We start from the raw sequence: 25,600 nt of genomic DNA, 5'->3' as shown, positions 1-25,600 counted from the left end.
ACCATTTTTTGGGGTACCAGACTGTAAACATGTGTATTCCTGCTGTAAAGTTGGGCATTTTAACATGGAGCTGAATGGGGAAGGACTCCCTTTTGGAGCCAGTCTCAAGTGGCCATTCGAGGAACTGCAGTTTTTGGTATTTCTGCAATGGCTTCATTTTTCAGACCGGAAGGTTGGAGCTTGGTGGTTCCAGGACATTCCTGCTCATTTGCATTTGTGTTTATGTGTCTGTATCTGTGTGTGTTTTAATGTGTTCCTGTGTGTGTGTGTGTGTGTGTGTGTGTGTGTGTGTGTGTGTGTGTGTGTGTGTGTGTGTGTGTGTGTGTGTGTGTCCTCCACAGTTCGAGGGCTGCAACAAGGCGTTTTCGCGTCTAGAGAACCTGAAGATCCACCTGAGGAGCCACACGGGGGAGAAGCCGTACCTGTGCCAGCACCCCGGCTGCCAGAAGGCTTTCAGCAACTCCAGCGACCGAGCCAAGCACCAGCGCACCCACCTGGACACGGTCAGTACTGCAGCCTTTGCTCTCTCTCACCTCCCAGTTTTGGCCATCACTCTACCTGCCCCTCTCCTGTTTAACCCATCTCAAGACGGCAGCTCCAAATAGTCTGGCTACTGCAGGTAACACTGCTCACTGCACTGCAGGTAACACTGCTCACTGCACTGCAGGTAACACTGCTCACTGCACTGCAGGTAACACTGCTCACTGCAGGTAACACTGCTCACTGCACTGCAGGTAACACTGCTCACTGCAGGTAACACTGCTCACTGCAATGCAGGTAACACTGCTCACTGCACTGCAGGTAACACTGCTCACTGCAGGTAACACTGCTCACTGCACTGCAGGTAACACTGCTCACTGCAGGTAACACTGCTCACTGCACTTCAGGTAACACTGCTCACTGCACTGCAGGTAACACTGCTCACTGTGCTGCAGGTAACACTGCTCACTACACTGCAGGTAACACTGCTCACTGTGCTACAGGTAACACTGCTCACTGTGCTACAGGTAACACTGCTCATTGCACTGCAGGTAACTGCTCACTGCACTGCAGGTAACACTGCTCACTGTGCTACAGGTAACACTGCTCACTGCACTGCAGGTAACACTGCTCACTACACTGCAGGTAACACTGCTCACTGTGCTACAGGTAACACTGCTCACTGCTCTGCAGGTAACACTGCTCACTACACTGCAGGTAACACTGCTCACTGTGCTACAGGTAACACTGCTCACTGTGCTACAGGTAACACTGCTCACTGTGCTACAGGTAACATTGCTCACTGCACTGCAAGCCGGACTGCTGAGAGGCTGGATTCAGAATGAAAGTAACTTGACTTCAGCACTTCCATGTCAGACAAACACACACACACACACACACACACACACACACACACACACACACACACACACACACACACACACACACACACACACACACACACACACACACACACACACACACACACACACACACACACGTGCACATGACAGCACACAAGGCTTTAATTTGTGGCTGTTGATTTGTGGCTGATTGGTGAATATTTACGACTAGGTATAAATAACAGAAAATGAATGAATGAATGAATGTGTGTGCCCAGATACGTATAACACCCAAAAGTTGTGCTAATACCCCCTCCTGCACTGACATGAAACTGCCTTCCAAGACCCAGTTGGTGCCCATTTCCATGCCTTGCAGTGTTCCACTTGACTGTGCGGTCAGTCAGTGAGTGGTGTGACCTCACTCTGCCCACACAGGTCAGTCAGTGAGTGGTGTGACCTCACTCTGCCCAGACAGGTCAGTCAGTGAGTGGTGTGGGTGTGGCCTCACTCTGCCCACACAGGTCAGTCAGTGAGTGTTGTGGCCTCACTCTGCCCACACAGGTCAGTCAGTGAGTGATGTGACCTCACTCTGCCCACACTGGTCAGTCAGTGAGTGATGTGACCTCACTCTGCCCACACAGGTCAGTCAGTGAGTGATGTGACCTCACTCTGCCCACACAGGTCAGTCAGTGAGTGATGTGACCTCACTCTGCCCACACAGGTCAGTCAGTGAGTGATGTGGGTGTGGCCTCTCACTCTGCCCACACAGGTCAGTCAGTGAGTGATGTGGGTGTGGCCTCACTCTGCCCACACAGGTCAGTCAGTGAGTGATGTGGGTGTGGCCTCTCACTCTGCCCACACTGGCTGACACAGCACAGGTCAGTCAGTGAGTGATGTGGGTGTGGCCTCTCACTCTGCCCACACTGGCTGACACAGCACAGGTCAGTCAGTGAGTGATGTGGGTGTGGCCTCTCACTCTGCCCACACTGGCTGACACAGCACAGAGCATCCAATGATCACTTCCCCGTTTGGGCCCGTCACAGACTGGACTGGGATCAGCTCCCTCAGGCCCGGTCACAGTTTGGGCCCGTCACAGACTGGACCGAGGCTGCCAGCTCAGACAGAGACAGTCTGTTTCTCTAACCTGTGGAAAGCTTGAGTCAGCCATCGCTGCCACTCCCCCTGTCCCAGTAACGTCCCACTGTATCACCCTCCAGCCAGCCGAGTACATCAAGTACTAAACTACACAACCCCCGAGTACATCAAGTACTAAACTACACAACCCCCGAGTACATCAAGTACTAAAGGAACACTTCAACCCCCGAGTACATCAAGTACTAAAGTACATCAAGTACTAAAGGAACACTTCAACTTCAAGGATTTTCAACCAGCTTTGTATCATTTCAACATCAGTAGTATATCAGAAAACTAAACAGTTTTGCAGGCATTCATTTAGTTTGACAGTTATTGAGTTGATTTGAGTTCAGTTGTCGACCAGTGATGTCATTCATGCGCAACTGACATCACTGGTCCACAACTTAACTCAAATCAACTCTGAATAACTGTCAAATAAAAAAAAATGACTTCAAATATGTTGACAGTTTTCGGATATGCTCCTCATTTTGTAATTACAAAGCTGGTTGAAAATCAGCAGAGTGTTTCTTTAAGTACAGCTGAGGCGTTTGTAGTTAGGGTTAGTTGCAGTTGAGTATTTCCACTTAGGGAACTTTTTTTTACTCCACTTTTACATTTTAAATTTCAAAGTAAATATCTGTTTATTTACCCCACTATTAGATCTAAACATCTGCTATTATTATTTATCTGTGGGGCTGTGACTATGTTACTAGTCTGGTAAAGCATACTGATCACCAGGGTGGGGGCAAGGCCATTTGGCCGTCGGTCTCACAACATGTTTAGGGCACAAAGGTCATTGAGTGAAATAAGAGGATTTGAAGCCTACAAATAAATAACTGACTTTAAAGTGCAGTGACTGCAGAAAAGACGTTTTTGCCGTTCCTCCGAGTGGATTTGAATTGGATTCGGTGATGCTGATTGGCTGAAGGAGTTGTGTGTCAAGGTGTCAAGGCAAGTAATCGCTGGGGGCGGGCTGGAGGCCAGACTGATCTGCAGAATGAAACCGAATGTGAGGTCATGTGATCAGTATGGATAGAATGTGAGGTCACGTGATCAGTATGGATAGTTACTACATACTTTGACAAAACAAATAAAAAATTAGAATAGTCCCTAAAAACTTCACCAACTTCAAACCAACCAACCTTAAAAAAAGAATAGTTCATCCATCAAAGATCTGAGGCATCCTCACTTTATAAATCAAAGGCGTGAGACTGAATCTGTTCTTTGAAGTCATTCCAAAATATGATTAATCAATTTGCTAAAAACAATTGCAGCCTACAGTAAAATGTATCAATTGGTGCAAAATGATCACTGTCAATTTAACTCTGTGAGTGTAAGAATCAACACTATGCCAGGTGTTTATTTAACACGTCTCTATAGTTTTGAACTCCACTCCAATCAACACTTGTCACCTGCAAATAATTGTCACCAAAATCACTGAATCAACAGTTATTAACACTGGAGAATGACCCAAAACATTTCCTCAAAAACTATTCTGTAAGCTTTAAAATTGTTAACAGGCTTTCGATTGATCCACAGTACTTTTTGTGCCAGCAATCAATTTGTGACAGATGTCGTCATTTCTTGTCAGATGGTGGATATAACTCTTTACTTTTTTGCCCTACTTGACGTCAGGCTTTTGGATGTGAGACAATGCATTGGTGCCACTGAGCAGGAAGAGAGGCAGCTGTTAGCAGATCTAATGCACACATTTCTGTTGCAGAAATGATGCATTGCATGTACTGTTTCATTAATAATACATAATATAATATTAATCATTTGTATTTCAAGGAGATTTTGCCCCATGCCCTCTACTGGCCAGCAGTCTCTGCTCTTGGTCCATGTAATAGTAAATCACCCAGAACTTTTACGCGAGCAGGATTTTGAATAAGCACTTCTGTTTTTCTAAAGGTTTCCAATTAACTTTTACCTCAGAAAACAATTTTCTTCCACCATTGACCACCACTCTCTCTTTCCACAGTAGGTTAAACGATACAGCCGATCTGGTCTGGACGCTTACGGCCTGGCATTAACACCCTGCTCAGGCCAGCTACGTACCGCCGGCGCTGCCAGAAACACTTTGGGGAGAAATCATTTTCAAACTGTAATGATATTTATTCTAGACAGAAGTTGAGCTTTATTTTCGGCTCCGGGTTCGGCACTGTATTGGGTGCGTTGCTTAGCAAAACAAACATGGCGGAGATGAGTGGCGCTGCGAGCGCCTTGGAATAACAATGTGTTATTTACAGAGAAGGCCGAGGTATGGAAGCAGAGCTAATAAAGACGTGTATCGCCTTACACTTTAATGGCCACCTCATATTCCTGGGCATGAAAAAAATGCCATGAGGGAAAAATCCCTCAATCAGCTACGAGCTCTATTTGCTTGGCTAATGAGAGGAATGTGAAACGATGAGGAGGCCATGACAGTGCAGTCATTTTACACATGTCCTTTCTGTTACATTCATTTGGCCCCCCCCCCCCCCCCTCCTCCCCTCCTCATCCCCTCACTACCATCGGCGCGCGCACACACACACACACACACGCACACGCACACGTCATAAAACATAACAATATGCACATTGATTTCTTCAAAGATAATCTTATTTTTTCAGAGCAACTAAAACATTGTGTCCTGTGATACTGCTGATAAAGTAGAGTTTAGTCTATAAAATGAGTATTTTATTTTATTTCATTTCATTTATATGAATGGTGTCATATTGATGCTGTCCGTGCAGGAGATTGGGGTTTGGTTACTGTAATGGGAGGAGAAAGGGGATTAGACCGACATGCAATAGCAAAATGGAACAAAGTGTAGGCAGCCAACTGTAACATCCTGAATTTAAAAAAAAAATCAAAATAACAAGGTCTGCAGGCTGTAAAGCCCCTGTGTGAGGTCTTATAGTGAGCTGATAGTGAGGTCTGTGTGAGGTCTTATAGTGAGGTCTTATAGTGAGCTGATAGTGAGGTCTGTGTGAGGTCTTATAGTGAGCTGATAGTGAGGTATGTGTAAAGTCTTATAGTGAGGTCTGTGTGAGGTCTTATAGTGAGCTGATAGTGAGGTCTGTGTGAGGTCTTATAGTGAGCTGATAGTGAGGTCTGTGTGAGGTCTTATAGTGAGCTGATAGTGAGGTATGTGTGAGGTCTTATAGTGAGCTGATAGTGAGGTCTGTGTGAGGTCTTATAGTGAGCTGATAGTGAGGTATGTGTGAGGTCTTATAGTGAGCTGATAGTGAGGTCTGTGTGAGGTCTTATAGTGAGCTGATAGTGAGGTATGTGTGAGGTCTTATAGTGAGCTGATAGTGAGGTCTGTGTGAGGTCTTATAGTGAGGTCTGTGTGAGGTCTTATAGTGAGCTGATAGTGAGGCCTGTGTGAGGTCTTATAGTGAGGTCTGTGTGAGCTCTTATAGTGAGCTCTTATAGTGAGGTCTGTGTGAGCTCTTATAGTGAGGTCTGTGTGCGCTCTTATAGTGAGGTCTGTGTGCGCTCTTATAGTGAGGTCTGTGTGAGGTATTATAGTGAGCTGATAGTGAGGTCTGTGTGAGCTCTTATAGTGAGGTCTGTGTGAGGTCTTATAGTGAGGTCTGTGTGAGGTCTTATAGTGAGGTCTTATAGTGAGGTCTGTGTGAGCTCTTATAGTGAGGTCTGTGTGAGCTCTTATAGTGAGGTCTGTGTGCGCTCTTATAGTGAGGTCTGTGTGAGGTCTTATAGTGAGGTCTGTGTGAGGTCTTATAGTGAGCTGATTTGACACCTTATAATTGATCTTTGTCTTTTCTCTTTTTCCTCCTTGCTCTCTTCTTACTTCATCTTTGAATTCTGTGCCTTTCTCAGCTCAAAGGTAGGACTTTCACTTTGCCCTTATATAAACACTGTTGATCACTTTCACACTTTCACTTCCTGAGTCTTCTGCCACTTTCATTCGTAGCTGCCTCGCTGTTTTCTGTATTGTCATTCTTACAACAAAGTGCATTTTGAGGGTGAACTCTGCACATCGCTGTCAACTGACCTGAAATACCTTCTCCCTCCCTGTAGAAACCGTACGCGTGTCAGATCCCCGGCTGCACCAAGCGCTACACAGACCCCAGCTCCCTGCGCAAACATGTCAAGATCCACTCAGCCAAAGAGCAACAGGTGCGTCGAAAGGTAAGACGCACAGAAGGTACAAGAGTCCAGGAGGAGAGAGAGAAAGAAAGACAGAAAGATCTGCTTCTCAACGTGGGGCTCCCTGACAGGCTTCCTAGCAAGTTGATGAATTGTTCGATTTTAGCATTCATTTATATCAAGTCAACTTGAACTAGTTACATTTCAAGTTAAAACTTACATTTCAAGTTAACACAACTACTGTAGAGAAGGTATACAAATGTGTTTTGTTCATAATCTCACTGTTATCTCTCTACCTACAGATAGTCATGGAATTCTGAACAAAATCATATCTCAAATGTTCTTAAATGGGGGTCCGTGGCCCTAACCTGACAGATGGTTTGTTACACGGAACCTTGTGACCTCGTCTTTGGAAACTGTTTAGAAAAGGGCAGGCACGTTCAAAATGACCTGGCAGGTGATTGGATGAACCATCTGTCACCGTCTATCACGGGCTCGCTTCTGGCTGTCGTCACACCTGCTCCTGGATGCTGATTGGTCCAGTCCACTGCTGAGACGGAGTTAAACCAATAGCTTGGAGCGTGGCAAAATGGATTTCTCGTGCGCTTGTGCGCTCGTGATCTCGGTTACTGTGGACCTACTGTGTACTAAATCAGGGCTCCTTCATGATATAAAAATCGCACCCAGGTGTTGAAGTAAGTGGTGCAGGTTTGCGCAGGTCAGACCCTTCTCCCCCACCCCCCTTTTCTCTGGCACTGTGTGTGTGTGTGGGGCATGTTTCACCGGCTGACAGCTCAGAGGAACGCTCCGGGTCTTTATTAGGATCCTTCAGCTTGACAGCTCAGAGGTCCGCTCCGGGTCTTACCGGGTCAGGAAATCCAATTGGTTCAATCCAACAGTGATTCTTTACAATGTGCTCTTGAACGTGGAGCCCTGGCACTGTGTGTGTGTGTGTGTGTGTGTGTGTGTGTGTGTGTGTGTGTGTGTGTGTGTGTGTGTGTGTGTGTGTGTGTGTGTGTGTGTGTGTGTGTGTGTGTGTGTGTGTGGAGCCCTGGCACTGTGTGTGCATGCAGGTTTCACCCTAGAGCCCTCTCTCTCTCCCCCGACCGTCCAGTACCATCTCGCTCTCTCTCTTCCTTGTAAGGCCGGGGGGAGGAGCCTATAGGTGAATATTTCATGCTAACCTGCGGTGAAATCACGTGCGCACATATCGGCTCAAACGGACACACGTGTCACACAAAAAAGGTTGAGAATCACAGCTCGAACCTAAACTGTCTAGAAGCTACTGTCCATCTTTTGCTTGGTCAGCTTCCAGCATGACCTAATCCACCTCAATAATGGCCAGGCTAGGAGCTTCACTTAACAGATCAGTAGGTGTCAGCTATCTGCTCTGCTGCGTATTCTTCACAGCTCCGTTGGCCTGCTTTACTTTAGGGGCTGGGAGGCTCGGAGGCGGATGGGTTTGAAAATAATTTCCCCAACAATAGATCAGGTTTGAGCACATTTCATCATGTTCATGGTCAAAAGCCCGTTCTGTTCCCCGCCTGCACGAGGGTAAACAGGGAGAGAATGGGCTCATTGTTGTGGAGGGGGCTGGATAGTGGCAGGCTGGACGATGTGTTGCTTTGCTTAGCGTCATAAAGGGAAACATGTGTGTTGTAGCATTGTTAATAAGCTGTAGAGCACAATCCCCCAGTGGCCAGATGTTATGGACAAATGTCAAACAAACGCTCGCACACTCCCTCTCTAGGAGCGGCGGGCGGAGAGAAAGAGGACTGTTAGGAGTGTCGCGGTGGAGAGAAAGATGACTGTTAGGAGTGTCGCGGTGGAGAGAAAGATGACTGTTAGGAGTGTCACGGTGGAGGGAAAGATGACTGTTAGGAGTGTCGCGGTGGAGAGAAAGAGGACTGTTAGGAGTGTCGCGGTGGAGAGAAAGAGGACTGTTAGGAGTGTCACTGTGGAGAGAAAGAGGACTGTTAGGAGTGTCGCGGTGGAGAGAAAGATGACTGTTAGGAGTGTCGCGGTGGAGAGAAAGAGGACTGTTAGGAGTGTCGCGGTGGAGAGAAAGATGACTGTTAGGAGTGTCGCGGTGGAGAGAAAGATGACTGTTAGGAGTGTCGCGGTGGAGGGAAAGATGACTGTTAGGAGTGTCGCGGTGGAGAGAAAGATGACTGTTAGGAGTGTCGCGGTGGAGAGAAAGAGGACTGTTAGGAGTGTCGCGGTGGAGAGAAAGAGGACTCTTAGGAGTGTCGCGGTGGAGAGAAAGATGACTGTTAGGAGTGTCGCGGTGGAGAGAAAGATGACTGTTAGGAGTGTCGCGGTGGAGAGAAAGAGGACTGTTAGGAGTGTCGCGGTGGAGAGAAAGATGACTGTTAGGAGTGTCACGGTGGAGAGAAAGATGACTGTTAGGAGTGTCACGGTGGAGAGAAAGATGACTGTTAGGAGTGTCGCGGTGGAGGGAAAGATGACTGTTAGGAGTGTCGTGGTGGAGAGAAAGATGACTGTTAGGAGTGTCGTGGTGGAGAGAAAGATGACTGTTAGGAGTGTCGCGGTGGAGAGAAAGATGACTGTTAGGAGTGTCGCGGTGGAGAGAAAGATGACTGTTAGGAGTGTCGCGGTGGAGAAAGCAGAGGCCAAATGATATGTGATGAATGGTCTGCAGGGCACTCAACCAGATAACATGCGTACACACACGTTTATTGACATATCGGTGTGAAATCACAAGTTGTCCAAACGGTTGCACACGACGACGTCTGAACGTTGGTTCCATTGTAATTTGTGTGGAGTAGATCTCGATCACTCACAGATAAAGCTGTTCATTTGTGTGGTGTAGATCTAGATCAGATAGATAAAGCTGTTCATTTGTGTGGTGTAGATCTAGATCAGATAGATAAAGCTGTTCATTTGTGTGGTGTAGATCTAGATCAGATAGATAAAGCTGTTCATTTGTGTGGAGTAGATCTAGATCACTCACAGATAAAGCTGTTCATTTGTGTGGTGTAGATCTAGATCAGATAGATAAAGCTGTTCATTTGTGTGGAGTAGATCTAGATCACTCACAGATAAAGCTGTTCATTTGTGTGTTGTAGATCTAGATCACTCACAGATAAAGCTGTTCATTTGTGTGGAGTAGATCTAGATCACTCACAGATAAAGCTGTTCATTTGTGTGTTGTAGATCTAGATCACTCACAGATAAAGCTGTTCATTTGTGTGTTGTAGATCTAGATCACTCACAGATAAAGCTGTTCATTTGTGTGGTGTAGATCTAGATCAGATAGATAAAGCTGTTCATTTGTGTGTTGTAGATCTAGATCACTCACAGATAAAGCTGTTCATTTGTGTGGTGTAGATCTAGATCAGATAGATAAAGCTGTTCATTTGTGTGTTGTAGATCTAGATCACTCACAGATAAAGCTGTTCATTTGTGTGGTGTAGATCTAGATCAGATAGATAAAGCTGTTACCCAGCCACTTAGTTCATTGTTGTGATTGAAATCTGTGGGAATAATTAGAGGGGAGAGTCGACTGTCAGGATAATCCTGAAGAACGTCAGAGACTCAGACCGCAATCCAACCACAAACTCAAAAAATGGACTTGGTTTTATTAGACAACTAGTATGTATGTATGTTCAGACTATGATGGACAGACAGAGGGGGGGGGCAGGGGAGGAGAAATATGTGATATATGTAACTAATGCACTTTATAGATGTTTTTTTTTAATACGTTTTTTATATATCTTTATATGTTTTGCTCAACCTGGTTGATAGCACGACACAATAGCAAAAAAAACTAAAAGTATGTTTATGTTTGGTTCACTGATTATCAAACTACAAAGTTCTGATGGAAACAAGCTGGGGATGAGTGTTCCTGTTTTCGTTCTGGTTCCAATGAGCTCAGTCCACAAACAGCCCTTTCTTCTCCCTGTATGCAGGATTTAGCTGTTTTAATACACTATGGGAAGCAGTAGGCTATACATACTGTATGCAGGACTCTGCTGTTTTAATACACTATGGGAAGCAGTAGGCTATACATACTGTATGCAGGACTCTGCTGTTTTAATATACTATGGGAAGCAGTAGGCTATACATACTGTATAGCCTGCGGTGGCGCTGCGCACGCAGCGACCCGGCTGAGGGCAGCAGATGGTAACCACTACTGCCTGATGTGAACCAAAGTGCCCTTCTGGGACATGTATTAAACTGATTGATTGATTGATTGATTGATTGATTGATTGATTGTATGCATGACTCTGCTGTTTTAATACACTATGGGAAGCAGTAGGCTATACATACTGTATGCATGACTCTGCTGTTTTAATACACTATGGGAAGCAGTAGGCTATACATACTGTATGCATGACTCTGCTGTTTTAATACACTATGGGAAGCAGTAGGTTATACATACTGTAAATGGTAAATGGTAAATGGTCTGCATTTATATAGCGCTTTTATCCAAAGCGCTTTACAATCAGTAGGTAGTCTACATTCACCCATTCATACACCGATGGCGGCAGGCTGCCACGCAGGGTGCCTGCCTACACACCATCGGGAGCAATTTGGGGTTAAGTGTCTTGCCCAAGGACACAACGACAGCAGCTGGGCGGGAGCGGGGATCGAACCGCCAACCCTTGCGTCATTGGCCGACCCGCTCTACCTCCTGAGCTAAAGCCGCCCCGCCATGTATGCATGACTCTGCTGTTTTAATACACTATGGGAAGCAGTAGGTTATACATACTGTATGCATGACTTTGCTGTTTTAATACACTATGGGAAGCAGTAGGTTATACATACTGTATGCATGACTTTGCTGTTTTAATACACTATGGGAAGCAGTAGGCTATACATACTGTATGCATGACTCTGCTGTTTTAATACACTATGGGAAGCAGTAGGTTATACATACTGTATGCATGACTCTGCTGTTTTAATACACTATGGGAAGCAGTAGGTTATACATACTGTAAATGGTAAATGGTCTGCATTTATATAGCGCTTTTATCCAAAGCGCTTTACAATCAGTAGGTAGTCTACATTCACCCATTCATACACCGATGGCGGCAGGCTGCCACGCAGGGTGCCTACACATCATCGGGAGCAATTTGGGGTTAAGTGTCTTGCCCAAGGACACAACGACAGCAGCTGGGAGGGAGCGGGGATCGAACCGCCAACCCTTGCGTCATTGGCCGACCCGCTCTACCTCCTGAGCTAAAGCCGCCCCGCCATGTATGCATGACTCTGCTGTTTTAATACACTATGGGAAGCAGTAGGTTATACATACTGTATGCATGACTCTGCTGTTTTAATACACTATGGGAAGCAGTAGGTTATACATACTGTATGCATGACTCTGCTGTTTTAATACACTATGGGAAGCAGTAGGTTATACATACTGTATGCAGGGATTCTCATGCAAGCACCCGAATCCAGATTAAGACCTTAATTTCTTGGACCCAAATCTGAACATTTGTATTGTTTGATATGATTTTGTGCAGAATTTCACGGCTATCTGTATCTGAGACAACAGAGAAACTATGTTCAAAATAGTCATTCTTGTACATTCTGTAATTATGTTCTTCTTCTTGTAAACGGAATAATGATTAAGTTGAACAATTGTGGGGACCCACTGGAACCCCCTCAAGGACCACTGGTAGAAACATGGGTTTACAGGGATTCAAGTTCATTGCCATTGCTTGTTGTCAATACTGTTCAATCTACGGCCAATAAGAGCAGGCAGATCTTACTGAGGCAAATTCCCCCTATTTGTTGCCAATGTCTTGATGTCAAGATGTGTCTGTTAGCCTGAGGACCTCAGGGTGTACCTCACTGAAGATGTGTCTGTTAGCCTGATGACCTCAGGGTGTACCTCACTGAAGATGTGTCTGTTAGCCTGATGACCTCAGGGTGTACCTCACTGAAGATGTGTCTGTTAGCCTGAGGACCTCAGGGTGTACCTCACTGAAGATGTGTCTGTTAGCCTGAGGACCTCAGGGTGTACCTCACTGAAGATGTGTCTGTTAGCCTGAGGACCTCAGGGTGTACCTCACTGAAGATGTGTCTGTTAGCCTGAGGACCTCAGGGTGTACCTCACTGAAGATGTGTCTGTTAGCCTGAGGACCTCAGGGTGTACCTCACTGAAGATGTGTATGTTAGCCTGAGGACCTCAGGGTCTACCTCACTGAAGATGTGTCTGTTAGCCTGAGGACCTCAGGGTCTACCTCACTGCGTACCTCAGTGACTGACTGTAACATTTTATTACAGAGAAATCTACAGATATATGTGGCAAAGGTCAGCTGTTCAGCACTGATCCTTAAGGCAGATGTCCCATAGACACCCAAAGTCACGCCCACTTCCGGGTTAGGCATACAAACCAAGGGATTTAATCCGCCATTTATTTTCCCATAGACATTTCGTAAAATGCTCATAAAAATAGTTTTACTTGGTCAAACCAAACGATTCAGCTATGTTTAGAATCAGGAGAGACCATAGAACATTTCAGTCGCCCCAAAACTTCAAAAACAAAAACAGAAAAGCATATTAATAAAAAAATACTTTGTTTGTTTGTTTGTTTTGGTCTGAGTGAAATGTTCTATGGCATTGATACTCAACTTACGGGCCAGATGCGGCCTGCGATAGGGTGCTGAGTGGCCCCCCGAACATTTTCTAATTCACATTTAAAAGTTTGACTCAGCTACAGCTAAATTGTCAAATATTACCGCCTGCTTGCCGCCCAGACACTTATATTATGTACTCAACTAACGTAACCTATCTATCTATCTATCTATCTATCTATCTATCTATCTATCTATCTATCTATCTATCTATCTATCTATATCTATCTATCTATCTATCTATCTACCTATCTATCTATCTATCTATCTATCTCTATCTATCTATCTATCTATCTATCTATCTATATCTATCTATCTATCTATCTATCTATCTATCTCTATCTATCTATCTATCTATCTATCTATATATCTATCTATATCTATTTATCTATATCTATTTATCTATCTATCTATATCTATCTATCTATCTATCTATCTATCTATCTATCCTGTGTACACAAAGTAGAGATGTTTAGTTAATTTTCTTTTTGGAGAGATCCTTTATTGATTTGTTTGGGAAGAGGGTTTACTCTAAACAGATTTGAGAACTGAACTGAATTGAAGTGAACAAACTGAATTTCTAACTTTTGTTGTTTATTGTTATGGGTGGGGGGGGTGGACTACAATCCACTCCAGAAGTTTATTAACGCCCCTGTCCTCTGGTCATTTGGCAAAAGTGCCCACGCGCAAAGCAAGCTGAGTATCCCTGCCTGTACTGTATATGGTCTGTCCTGAAGTGGGTGTGACTTTAGCTCTCCATCGCTGTAAAGACGCAGGTTTCCTTTAAGTGGCTATGCGTGGCGTGTGATCGACTCTCCAGTTGAAATGTGTCTTCAGTTGCCCCCATTACTGCTGGCAGAGAGAGAAACAGAAGCCATCTCGCTTTGGCTCTGAGTTGGTATAATAGTCATTCACCCGAAACATCCCAGGCCAATGCATGACTCGAAAAAGAATCATCTGCTTGTTCTCCCTCAGTGACCATTTATTCTCATTTGCTGAGTTGCTGTTTTGAATTAACATTACAATCACATGATTTCAAAAAGAGAAAATAGGGGGAACAAAGTGCCATATAGGGTCCGACTGACAAATAGACAAAGCTGAAGCTGGCTTTTGTTTTGGGGTTGGCTAATCTAGCAGGCCAGATGAGTTGAGTTCTCTCTCTCATTTCGTTAAGTGTACAATCATTTCTCCTGTGTATTCCCATGTCTTTTTTTGACTGACAGCTGCGGCCCTGCCCCCACCTGGAGCAGGACATCCTGAGTGACTGTCTGTCCGTTCAGCACCTCCAGAGCTCTGCCCCCTCCCAGCACCTCCACTGCCCCGCCCCCTCCCAGCACCTCTACAACGGCAAAGATGGCCGTTCGCCTGGACTGGGCCAAGACATCTTTACAGGTGCACACACCTCTAACCAGTGTTGTAGTCAAGTCACTACAGTATATCTCAAGTCCCCAGAGTCTGAGTCAGAGTGATGACGTAACACTACCACGAACACCCTGATGATGTAACACTACCACTAACACCCTGATGACGTAACACTACCACTAACACCCTGATGATGTAACACTACCACTAACACCCTGATGACGTAACACTACCACTAACACCCTGATGATGTAACACTACCACGAACACCCTGATGACGTAACACTACCACTAACACCCTGATGATGTAACACTACCACTAACACCCTGATGATGTAACACTACCACGAACACCCTGATGACGTAACACTACCACTAACACCCTGATGACGTAACACTACCACGAACACCCTGATGACGTAACACTACCACGAACACCCTGATGACGTAACACTACCACTAACACCCTGATGATGTAACACTACCACTAACACCCTGATGACGTAACACTACCACGAACACCCTGATGACGTAACACTACCACTAACACCCTGATGACGTAACACTACCACTAACACCCTGATGACGTAACACTACCACGAACACCCTGATGACGTAACACTACCACGAACACCCTGATGACGTAACACTACCACTAACACCCTGATGACGTAACACTACCACGAACACCCTGATGACGTAACACTACCACGAACACCCTGATGACGTAACACTACCACTAACACCCTGATGACGTAACACTACCACTAACACCCTGATGACGTAACACTACCACTAACACCCTGATGACGTAACACTACCACGAACACCCTGATGACGTAACACTACCACGAACACCCTGATGACGTAACACTACCACTAACACCCTGATGACGTAACACTACCACGAACACCCTGATGACGTAACACTACCACTAACACCCTGATGACGTAACACTACCACGAACACCCTGATGATGTAACACTACCACTAACACCCTGATGACGTAACACTACCACGAACACCCTGATGACGTAACACTACCACGAACACCCTGATGACGTAACACTACCACTAACACCCTGATGATGTAACACTACCACTAACACCCTGATGACGTAACACTACCACTAACACCCTGATGATGTAACACTACCACGAACACCCTGATGACGTAACACTACCACGAACACCCTGATGACGTAACACTACCACTAACACCCTGATGACGTAACACTACCACGAACACCCTGATGACGTAACACTACCACTAACACCCTGATGACGTAACACTACCACTAACACCCTGATGATGTAACACTACCACTAACACCCTGATGATGTAACCTTTCTACTTTAAAAAGTCATGAAGAAGTATCAATGGCCTAGAGTTGCGTTTTTATAAGAAGAAGAAACCGGACGGACAAACCCGTCTTTATTTTGTCACAGACGACATAGCACGACACATGCACGGGCAGCCATTACACACACACACACACACACACACATGCAATTGAGGCGCCGTGAAATGCGTCCTCCACGTTGAACCCATCCTGGCTCGTCCTCCTCCATGCTCAGGCCAGGAGCAGCCCGGGGACCAACTTCTTCCAACCGCCGTTGGTCAGCCGATGTTTTTCTGCATGTTTTTAGTGTGTGTCCATATTGATGTTATATTGAAGAGACCCGAGGGAAGCACAGGGAGGAGAACATGCAAACTCCACATAGAAAGGCCCTTTTGACTGGATAGCCCACCTGGGCACCAGGCACCGAAGGCAGGGGGGGACATACCTCCAGTGCCAACAGCGTCCCAGACAGAGACGAGTAAGCTCGCTAATTTACAGCATAGATCTAACAGAAATGTGTGGTGAAGAGGTCATATGGCACAATGCAAATGCTGTCATAACAAACAATACTTCTTAGTTTGCTTGTTTGGCTTGATAATGTCATGTCCTGTGACGCTGATCACTCACTCGCAGGCTGTCCTCCATCGCAGCCCTGTCCTCCATCATTAAGCAGTTGGAAATGTGATCAGGTGTCATGGAGGAGATGGGCGTGGTGTGATCAGGTGTGATGGAGGAGATGGGCGTGGTGTGATCAGGTGTGATGGAGGAGATGGGCGTGGTGTGATCAGGTGTGACGGAGGAGATGGGCGTGGAGTGATCAGGTGATGGAGGAGATGGGCGTGGTGTGATCAGGTGTGATGGAGGAGATGGGCGTGGAGTGATCAGGTGATGGAGGAGATGGGCGTGGTGTGATCAGGTGTGATGGAGGAGATGGGCGTGGTGTGATCAGGTGTGATGGAGGAGATGGGCGTGGTGTGATCAGGTGTGATGGAGGAGATGGGCGTGGTGTGAGCAGGTGTGATGGAGGAGATGGGCGTGGTGTGATCAGGTGTGATGGAGGAGATGGGCGTGGTGTGATCAGGTGTGATGGAGGAGATGGGCCGTGGTGTGAGCAGGTGTGATGGAGGAGATGGGCCGTGGAGTTGGTGTCCTCAAACAGAGAACAGGCCGGAAAGTTAGTTTTGAAAGACATAAATCTCTGCACCTGGTGAAGTCATCATTGAATCAGTGGCCCTATCATATTCTGCTTATCCATATGAGGCAGTAAAAATGTATTTATTCCCCTTTCAATCTTGAGTCTAATCAAACGACACCACTATAATTCATCTTTCATTGCTTGGAACTATTTGCATTTTAGTTGCTGGACCACTCGTGATTATTTACTTTAGGAAGAAAGTCTTAAAAACTCACTCGGCTTGTGTTTCATAGCCAGTGGCTTGACAAAAGCGTTTCCAAATAAACAGTCGTCAAATCATGTTAACCTTTCATCTTGTCATGCAAAGATGACAGAACTCGTTAGTAAGAGCTACAATCTGGAAATGTTTATTCATCTCATCACGTGCGACCTTCAACTTACACATCACTAATGGATGAATGACCAACAGCGAGGTTTGCAAAGGAAAGAGAGATAAAGAGGCTGTAACAAAATGTAAAAGACAGGAGAGATGTCCCGCAGATTCTTTACTTTATGGACACATCTGTCATTGTTTGCTGCCTGTTCCTCCATCCAGGCTCCCCACTGCTCTCTGTTATTGTTGCTGGAACTCAGCGCGCCGTCGACGACTGTGAACGCTCAGCTTGTCTTTGAATGCCGCACAGGACCCCGGAATCTTGGCTTCGTAGCTTCTGCCTCCCTCTGGTTCTGAGTGGTTTGGTCTCTCTCTCCTAAGCTGATCCCAAGGCATTTGAGGATGCAGTGTTATTCCAGGCTTATGCCAGCAGAGATGTTGCAGATTTGGTCTTCAGCTTCACGATCGCTTTCTCCTTTGTTCCTGGGCCAATGGGATGCATGCTATAGAGGTTGGGCAAAGTGGGCAGGCATCCCATCATTAACACTTGTGGAGCAGAAAATGACTCACGCTTCCAGTCAGCGCTGCGCTCGTTTCCTGTTTGCTGGCTGTAACGTCTGCTCTGAAGCACTTAAACGAGCATGGCTGCAGCCACTTACGACAAGCCCCTCTCTGTTTTATAGAGGCTAATTAGCATGTTCCCTGATGAACCTGAGAGGAGGAAGGACACGGCACAGTTTGATCGTGCCTGCTGTTGAGCGGGTGGCTGCTATCCCTCCACACACTGATGTGAGCGCATACAAGCACCCGCACGTGTTACAAAGCGCTCTGAACATCTGTAGCGCTTTTCTCCTACCAACCCATCCAGAACCTGTTAGAAGAACCGATCATCCGCAACATCCACAGAATGTAATCTTCAACTGACTTGCAATCGCGCGATCAGAACACCCTCTCGCGCTGCGCAACGAGCTCGCGATGAAATTGGAGGCAATCACAGACCATTATTGGTCGAATGTTGTGCCGGTGTGGGAGCAGATGTTGAGGCTAAAGGGGAAAGTATTTAGGGGCTGTGATTGATGATTGGTGGGTAATGAATCAAGCTTGTAACCGTTTCAGAGTGCTGTCAGATCAGGGCTCTCGGCATGCTTCCACTTGAGAACAGCTGGGCCTGGAAACGGCAAAACCAGGAGCAGCGATCTCTTCTCCTCCCTTCATCTCGTCCTGTCTGCTCCTCTGCTCGCTGGCCTAACTGGCCCAGACAGTTTGCAGGCCGCGCGCTCCCCGTGGTGCTGGGAAAGGAATCAGACGAGAACCGGACAGAAGGATGGAGAGGAGATTTACTGTGTTGGAAGGGAGGAGATGACGTTTAGCATCTTAATCTCCGAGCAGGACTCGTCGTTCAGCGCTTGACAGAACATTCAGATGTTCTGCGTGACTTGCCACAGGTCTCTCTGCACAAACATTGTCAAATGTTTATGGAGTTAAACAAGCGTTCACTGGCTTGTGAATGGTAAATGAACTGCATTCACCCATTCACAGAGCGATAGTGGCAAACCAGCACGCAGGGTGCTGGGGCAACCATCGGGAGCAATTAGTGATTCACTATCTTGCCCAAGGATACTTCGACATGCAGACTGGAGGAGCCGGGGATCAAACCACCGACCTATTTTATCCAAAGCGATTAGTGGCCGACCCGCTTTACCTCCTGAGCCACAGCCCTGCCTGAATGTCAGCTGCACGGATGTAAAGGTCAGATGCATTGCAGTGTCGTGGAGTGATACGTCCAAAGACAGACACAATCACACCAGGGTCACACTGGCTTTGAAAGTTCCGTTTTAAATGCTGGTTGAGGGAAAATTATAAATTTTTTGATCAGAAAACAAATCAAGTAGGGTGCCCGGGTAGCTCAGCGGGAGATTCCCTGCCTACCAACATGAGGGTCGCAGGTCCGAGCCCCCGTGTGACCTTGTGGCTTGGTCGGGTGTCCATACAGGCACAATTGGCCGTGTCTGGGGGTGGGAAGCTGGATTAAGGGCATATGTCCTGGTCGCTGCACTAGTGCCTCCTCTGGTCGGTCGGGGGTGCCTGCTCGGGGGGGGGGGAGGGTTACTGGGGGGAATAGTGTGAAGTACAATTGGGAGGGGGGGATCCGAGAAAAAGAAAGAAAAGAAAACAAGCGAGTATTTAGCAGTAGAAAATGCAGCCACCAGGAGGGGGAAATGCCAGAGTCCCAAGCAAACAACCAAATCTCAAAGAAATCATATAAAACACTCAACACGTGTCTCAAGGGGTGAAAGATCAACTGGTTGGGGACAGAGAGAGGGGAGGCGGGGCCTGTTGCCAGCCTCCAGTAGTGGGAAAGACATTCAAAGAAAATGTGGTACAAATTGAGTGTTTATATGCCTGTATTACATATGCCTTTTATACAATGCAAATGTCTCAGGTCAAAGTTCAACTTGTACCTGAAAAACAAGGCAAAAAATGCTCTCTAAAAAAATGCTGATTTCCTACCTAGATATGCACACAGCTGCCTGTACACACACACACACACACACACACACACACACACACACACACGGAGTAACCTTATTCCTCCCTTGAAATGTCCTACTGTTCAAAGTCAACAGATGTAACGTTTTAGTTCATTATAATATAATAAGAACAAGCAGCTGAAGGGACCAGCGAGGCCAAAGCCCGTGGCGGCACAAACAATGTACCCCAAATGACAAACAGTGCAAACACAGAACCCTGCATTTCTCAAAGCCCTCTGATTGGACGGAGGTTGTCAAAACAATGAAATGGCTTTTAATGAGCTCAAAGGGCATCTGGAGCGCAGGGCAACTCCAGTTGACTCAATTAGCTTTGTTTGTCTTCCAGGCCTGTACGCTGGCTCCAGCACCCCCCATCACGGAGCCTCGGCCCCGGCCTCTGCAGGCCTGTACGCTGGCTCCAGCACCCCCCATCACGGAGCCTCCGCCCCGGCCTCTGCCACCGACCTGCCGCCCCGACAACCACGCCTGGACCACAGCCCGCACCACCTGTCCCCACTGGCTGCCATGGACAGCACACGAGACGGGTCAGTCCTCCATATCATCAGATAAATAGATGTTTTGAGCTCTATACATGTGCCACCCTCCTCCTCTCTATACCAGTGCTGACCAATTTGGGGGCCGCGGGCCAGGTTTGGGATTTGGGATTTTTTTTTTTTTCCCTAAATATTTTTTTCCCGATTTTTTATCAGATTTTTATCCCCCTTAGTGCTAATTTTACTTTTATTTATCCTGGTTGCTACTCCACCCTCTGCCGATCTGGGGAGAGCCGAAACTGGCTCCATGCTTCCTCCGAGACATGGGCAGTTAGCCAGCCGCTTCTTTCACCTGACAGGGGAAGCTTCACTGGTAGGACATAGCACGTGGGAGGTTCACGCTATTCCAACCGGTTCCCCTCCCTCCGAACAGGCGCTCTTAACGACCAGAGGAGGAACCACATTAGCAACCAGGATATTGCATGTTTTGGTGAAGGGGGTTCCTGAAGAAACATTTTATTAACGTTAATTTTGTGCAGCTGGTATTCTCTCTCCCCGACTCTATCACACGGGTGTGAGGCATTGCTGTCTGAGGATTGATCGCTCCTGATTGGTTGGCTGAATCACTTGGTTGGGGGGTGAGCTCTGATATTTGATCCCACCCCAGTCACTGGCTTTACACCAGCTCAGCAAGATGGACAGATCATCATCACGGCAGTGACACACTGACAAAAGAAAGTTTAGGACGGAGTGGCAAGACGAGTATTTTTTTACCGAAGTAAATTCAACAGCGGTTTGTCTCATTTGCAGACAGAGTGGCTGTTTTGAAAGAGTACAATATACATCGCCACTACGAAACGAAACATGCACTCGCTTTTTCAAACAGATAAAAAATAGATTATTATATTGAAATGTTATTTTAGATTTAGAATGTTAATTTTCTATAAAACACAATACATTTTAATGTAATTCCACAACGTTTATTTTTGGCCCTCGGCCCTCCACCCAGATTGAGTTTTGGCCCTTCATGGGAAAGAATTTGGGCACCCCTGCTCTATACGTTACATTATGGGGACATGAATGGGAAATGTCTACATTTACTGGTAAATGCGAAAACTGGTAAATCTAGCAGGAAGTGAAGGCAGACCTTCCTATTTGTCAGCAGCACTAGGTCCTGACTCCTGGGTTACCTCACTGGCTTTCCTGGGGAAGCTCAGCAGGTATGCCTGTGCATCTGGTGCTGGAGGTTTAATAAAAAAAAAAATATATATACTAATGCTACATGTTACTTATTCCTTCTCTAACTACTTCCTACATGGTGCTAGTCTATCAAAATATCTTAGCTGTCATTGATTGTGTTGCATAGTTGTTTTCTGTTGACAAATTGTGATATTGTAAGTCGCTTTGGACAAAAGCGTCTGCTAAATGACGTAATGTAATGAGGTAGTGTTGGAGGACAGGAGGTGCTCTTCCCTCTGGTATCATGAATAATATCCCCAATGCCCCAGGGCAGAGACAGGGACTCGGTCCTGTGAGTGAGCACTGTCCTTCGGATGAGATGTTGAACCCAGGTCCTGGCTCTCGGTGGTCATTAAAGATCCCCTCGGCACTTATCGCAAGATTAGGGGTGTAACCCCGGTGCCCTGGGGGGTGTAACCCCGGTGCCCTGGGGGGTTACACCCCCGGTGCCCTGGCTAAATTCACAAACAGGCCTTCCTTCAGTCATGGCTACCTAATCATCCCTCGTTACTTAATTGGCACATTCAGTCCTCAACTCTCCACTGTGTTAGCTGATGTGTGATGAGAGTTCTGGAGCAAACCAACTGCCGTGCATCACCCAGGTGGGGGGTGGGGCTACACATCACTGGTAGATGGGATGAGTTGAGCCCCCCCTTCCTGATATGTGAAGCGCTTTGAGTGTTTAGAAAGGTGCTATTTATGCAATCAATTGTATGAATTATTTCCTGGTTAATGTGATTAGAAAACACTAGTCATGTGAGGCTCTCTCATGATGCTGTCACTGCGTCTTGTTGTGGATAAAGGCTAATCTAATCTAATCTAATCTAATACGAGCGAGGTACCATGTGACCAAATGGACCTCTTCAGATTGGCTTCTGTAGAAACCTCTGTGTATTCACCTTATGTAGCCACGCCCATTTGACCCGGTTGTGTGGTCGTGTCAAAACTTCCGGCTAAAAATAAAATAAAATGGCTGGCTGCTCCAATATCATCTAACTCTGAATTAACTAATAATTCAGCCAATTATATGTAACATACCAAATAAAAGCAAACGGCAATGTCTAAGAATGCAACGCCATGTAACTGGCTCGTTAAGTCTCGCATTCCAGGGAATTACGTTAACGTCTACGGGTCTTATTGACGTACTGTAAGTGGCTCGAGCGCTCGGAGGAGAGAAAACCATCTGAAGCTTTCTTTGTTGGAGTATGTTTTACAAGAAAGTGCTCGTCATTGTCGACGATAACGTTATCTGACCTGGCTAACAGTGGATACTCGCTTGCTTGCTGTGTACCGAGCTCAAAGTAGTAGGCTACGTTCTTTATTTTACCCCCTGCACTGTCCGCTCCAAAAACAACTCTCTTATTTTGCGCCGTGACCGCCGGAAGTGTTAACAGGACCCGGAAGAATTTGGCCCACTGTAAGGTCTGAACATAAGGTGAATAAAGAGGCACGTCTTCACAGAGAAACATCAGTCTCAAACCAAAATGGAAACAATGTAGACATCCAGTCAATGTAACCATTTCCCCACATTTACCATAACAATCAATGTAGCAATGTAGCAACATATCTAAACAAACACACACAGGTCAGTTGGACGTAGTGAAACGTTCCTCATCTACATGTAGGATCACGCCTGACACTATCATTATCATCACACTGGTACTGACCGACTGTGTGGGTCCAGTGTGACACAGAACCGTGTCAATCCACATCAGAACCCCCCCACCTCTTATTGTTATTGACCTATTTATCACCCTCCAGTTGGGCAGAACACACAGAGATCATGTTAGGTCAAGCCTGGAGGTCCTGCTGACATGCTCCTCTGGCTGTCTTACTGGAAAGAAACTCAACTCCACCGCCCCTAAGACGTGCCTCACGGGAGAGGAGGGCTGTGCTGGTCACCACGGGGTCAGCATGACACATCACCGGCTCTCTTTCTGTTCATAAGGTCCCCCATCTCCACTGGAGAGCCCGGCGTCAGAGCCATGACATCAGCGCTTTGGCCGGACATGATTCAGGCTTTAACGAGAAGGAACTGTCAAAGCAGTTTGATCGGATCCACTTGTGGTGCTCCTCTGATGTTCTGTGATGGACACTGTGTTGTTTGTGGCCTCAGAAGACAACGCCTGCTGGTGCATTTATGAACAGATCATCTCTGAGAAAACACAAAGCATTACCAAACAACTCGTACTGCAAGTCAGGTTTATTTGTGTATGTAGGCCTAATTCACAAGCATGTCTCAAAGGACTTTACATGGAATGTGTCTACCTAAATCTAGCTAAACACAATCAAGTGTCCAAAACGTGTTTGCTCGTTCTCCATACTTCACTATTATGATAAACACTACTGAGTGAGTTAACAAGTTAACCATTCCAAAAACAGCTTCTACTACTACTAACTAGCTAACCTACTGCCTAACCTGCCCTATCCTATCCTAACCTATTAGATTGGCACTACAGGTAACTACATTACCAGTCAAACTTTTGGACACACCTGATTGTAATGTACTATGTTTTTTTTATCATCTTAAAGCCATTTTGATCTAAAGGCTTATGCTTAAATGCTTGAGATAGACAATAAATCGTGAAGTTGATGCCGATGTATGAATTTCTTTCCAAAGCCTTTTCCTTGAGGGAAACGATGCTGCTTCAAAGAATCTAAAATATGAGATCGATTTTGTTTAATACTATTTTTCTCACTGCATAATTACATTTTTGTTATTTCAGTTTTGATGTCTTTACTAGTATTCAGTTACTAGTATATAGCTACTAGTAGCATAGTACTGTACATGAAGTAGCCAGATACACCTACATGTACATATTTCTATGGAGGGGTCAGAGTGCAGGGCAACCCTTGATGGAAGTGTCTTGCTCAAGGACACTACAGCAGGGATGGACAAACCTTTCTGTTTATCTTTATCTTTTCTCATGCGTGTGTGTGTGTGCGTGCGTACGTGTGCACGTGTGTTTGAGTCCCAGCATGTTTCCTATTAGGGCCGATGATTTCCCCAGAGAGGCCGCGGAGCAGAGCTCCAGAGCCAGAGTGTCCTCAGGAGGCACAGTGCGTACTGCCCTCAACAACCAGCAAAACACGCCTTTAAACTGGAATAACATTGAGAAAGAGTGGATAGAATCAAGCATCGTAAACCGCCTGTGTTACAAAAGTCATCGTGTTACGTAAACCCGGCTTCTTTGAACTCTGTGGTCCGCTCTCTGGGTGTGTGTGGGTGTGCACGCTTTTATGTGTGTATACAGCATTATGTCAGAATGAGCTTTGATGGCTTTCTTACTGTGTGTGTGTGTGTGTGTGTGTGTGTGTGTGTACGAGTTTGTGCCAGAGCCCCACCCATAAATTGGCTGTCCGATATGATTGGCTGATATTGGCCTATCACCGATAAATCAGTATGGGCGTATACTATGTTGTCCGATGATGGCCGATATATCTTATTTCACTTTTAAATTTATATAGGCAGCATTTTATGTATATTTGATCCTTTTGCTTAATTCAGGTTATATATTTGTTCTATTTGTGTGTGTGTGTGTGTGTGTGTGTGTGTGTGTGTGTGTGTGTGTGTGTGTGTGTGTGTGTGTGTGTGTTTTTACAAGTATTAAATTCCCAGTGAGGACAATACAGTTTATTGTTAAACTGTAAAATATCCTGCCTCTATTACATATCATCACAAGTGTTTGATATTTGAGGGATTGCAAAAAATGTCTTTATATACTATAAAGAATATCGGCTGATATATCAATATCTGATATTGATATATCAGCCGATATTCTTGGTATCGGCATTGGCCCCAAAAATCCAGTCGGAGTCGGGCCCTAGTTTGTGCGTGTATGTACTGTATGAGAGGAGTGTACAGTATGTATGTGATGTATGTACTGTATGTGAGTGAGAGGAGTTTACATAGAAGAATCCAGGAAACACACATGATTGCGTGTGATTGGGGGTGCGAGG

General features: G+C 45.9%; 1 protein-coding gene across 1 annotated transcript in view; it reads left to right on the top strand.

Annotated features, from left to right (window-relative positions):
- The window catches only part of glis1b (GLIS family zinc finger 1b), a gene marked incomplete at both ends in the record, with an annotated part of 136,162 nt that overhangs the window by 98,187 nt on the left and 12,375 nt on the right, over window positions 1-25,600 (top strand). Inside the window, 2 exons of the mRNA XM_083647347.1 lie at window positions 14,386-14,554; window positions 20,254-20,452. Coding sequence (XP_083503473.1) covers window positions 14,386-14,554; window positions 20,254-20,452 — 368 coding nt within the window. The remainder of the gene's footprint in view (window positions 1-14,385; window positions 14,555-20,253; window positions 20,453-25,600) is intronic.

The sequence above is a fragment of the Poromitra crassiceps genome (assembly GCF_964638095.1).
Source record: "Poromitra crassiceps genome assembly, chromosome: 12".
NCBI classification, from domain to species: domain Eukaryota; kingdom Metazoa; phylum Chordata; class Actinopteri; order Beryciformes; family Melamphaidae; genus Poromitra; species Poromitra crassiceps.
The sequence above is the reverse complement of the archived record's forward strand: the minus strand, read 5'-3'. Positions and strand labels throughout refer to the sequence as shown.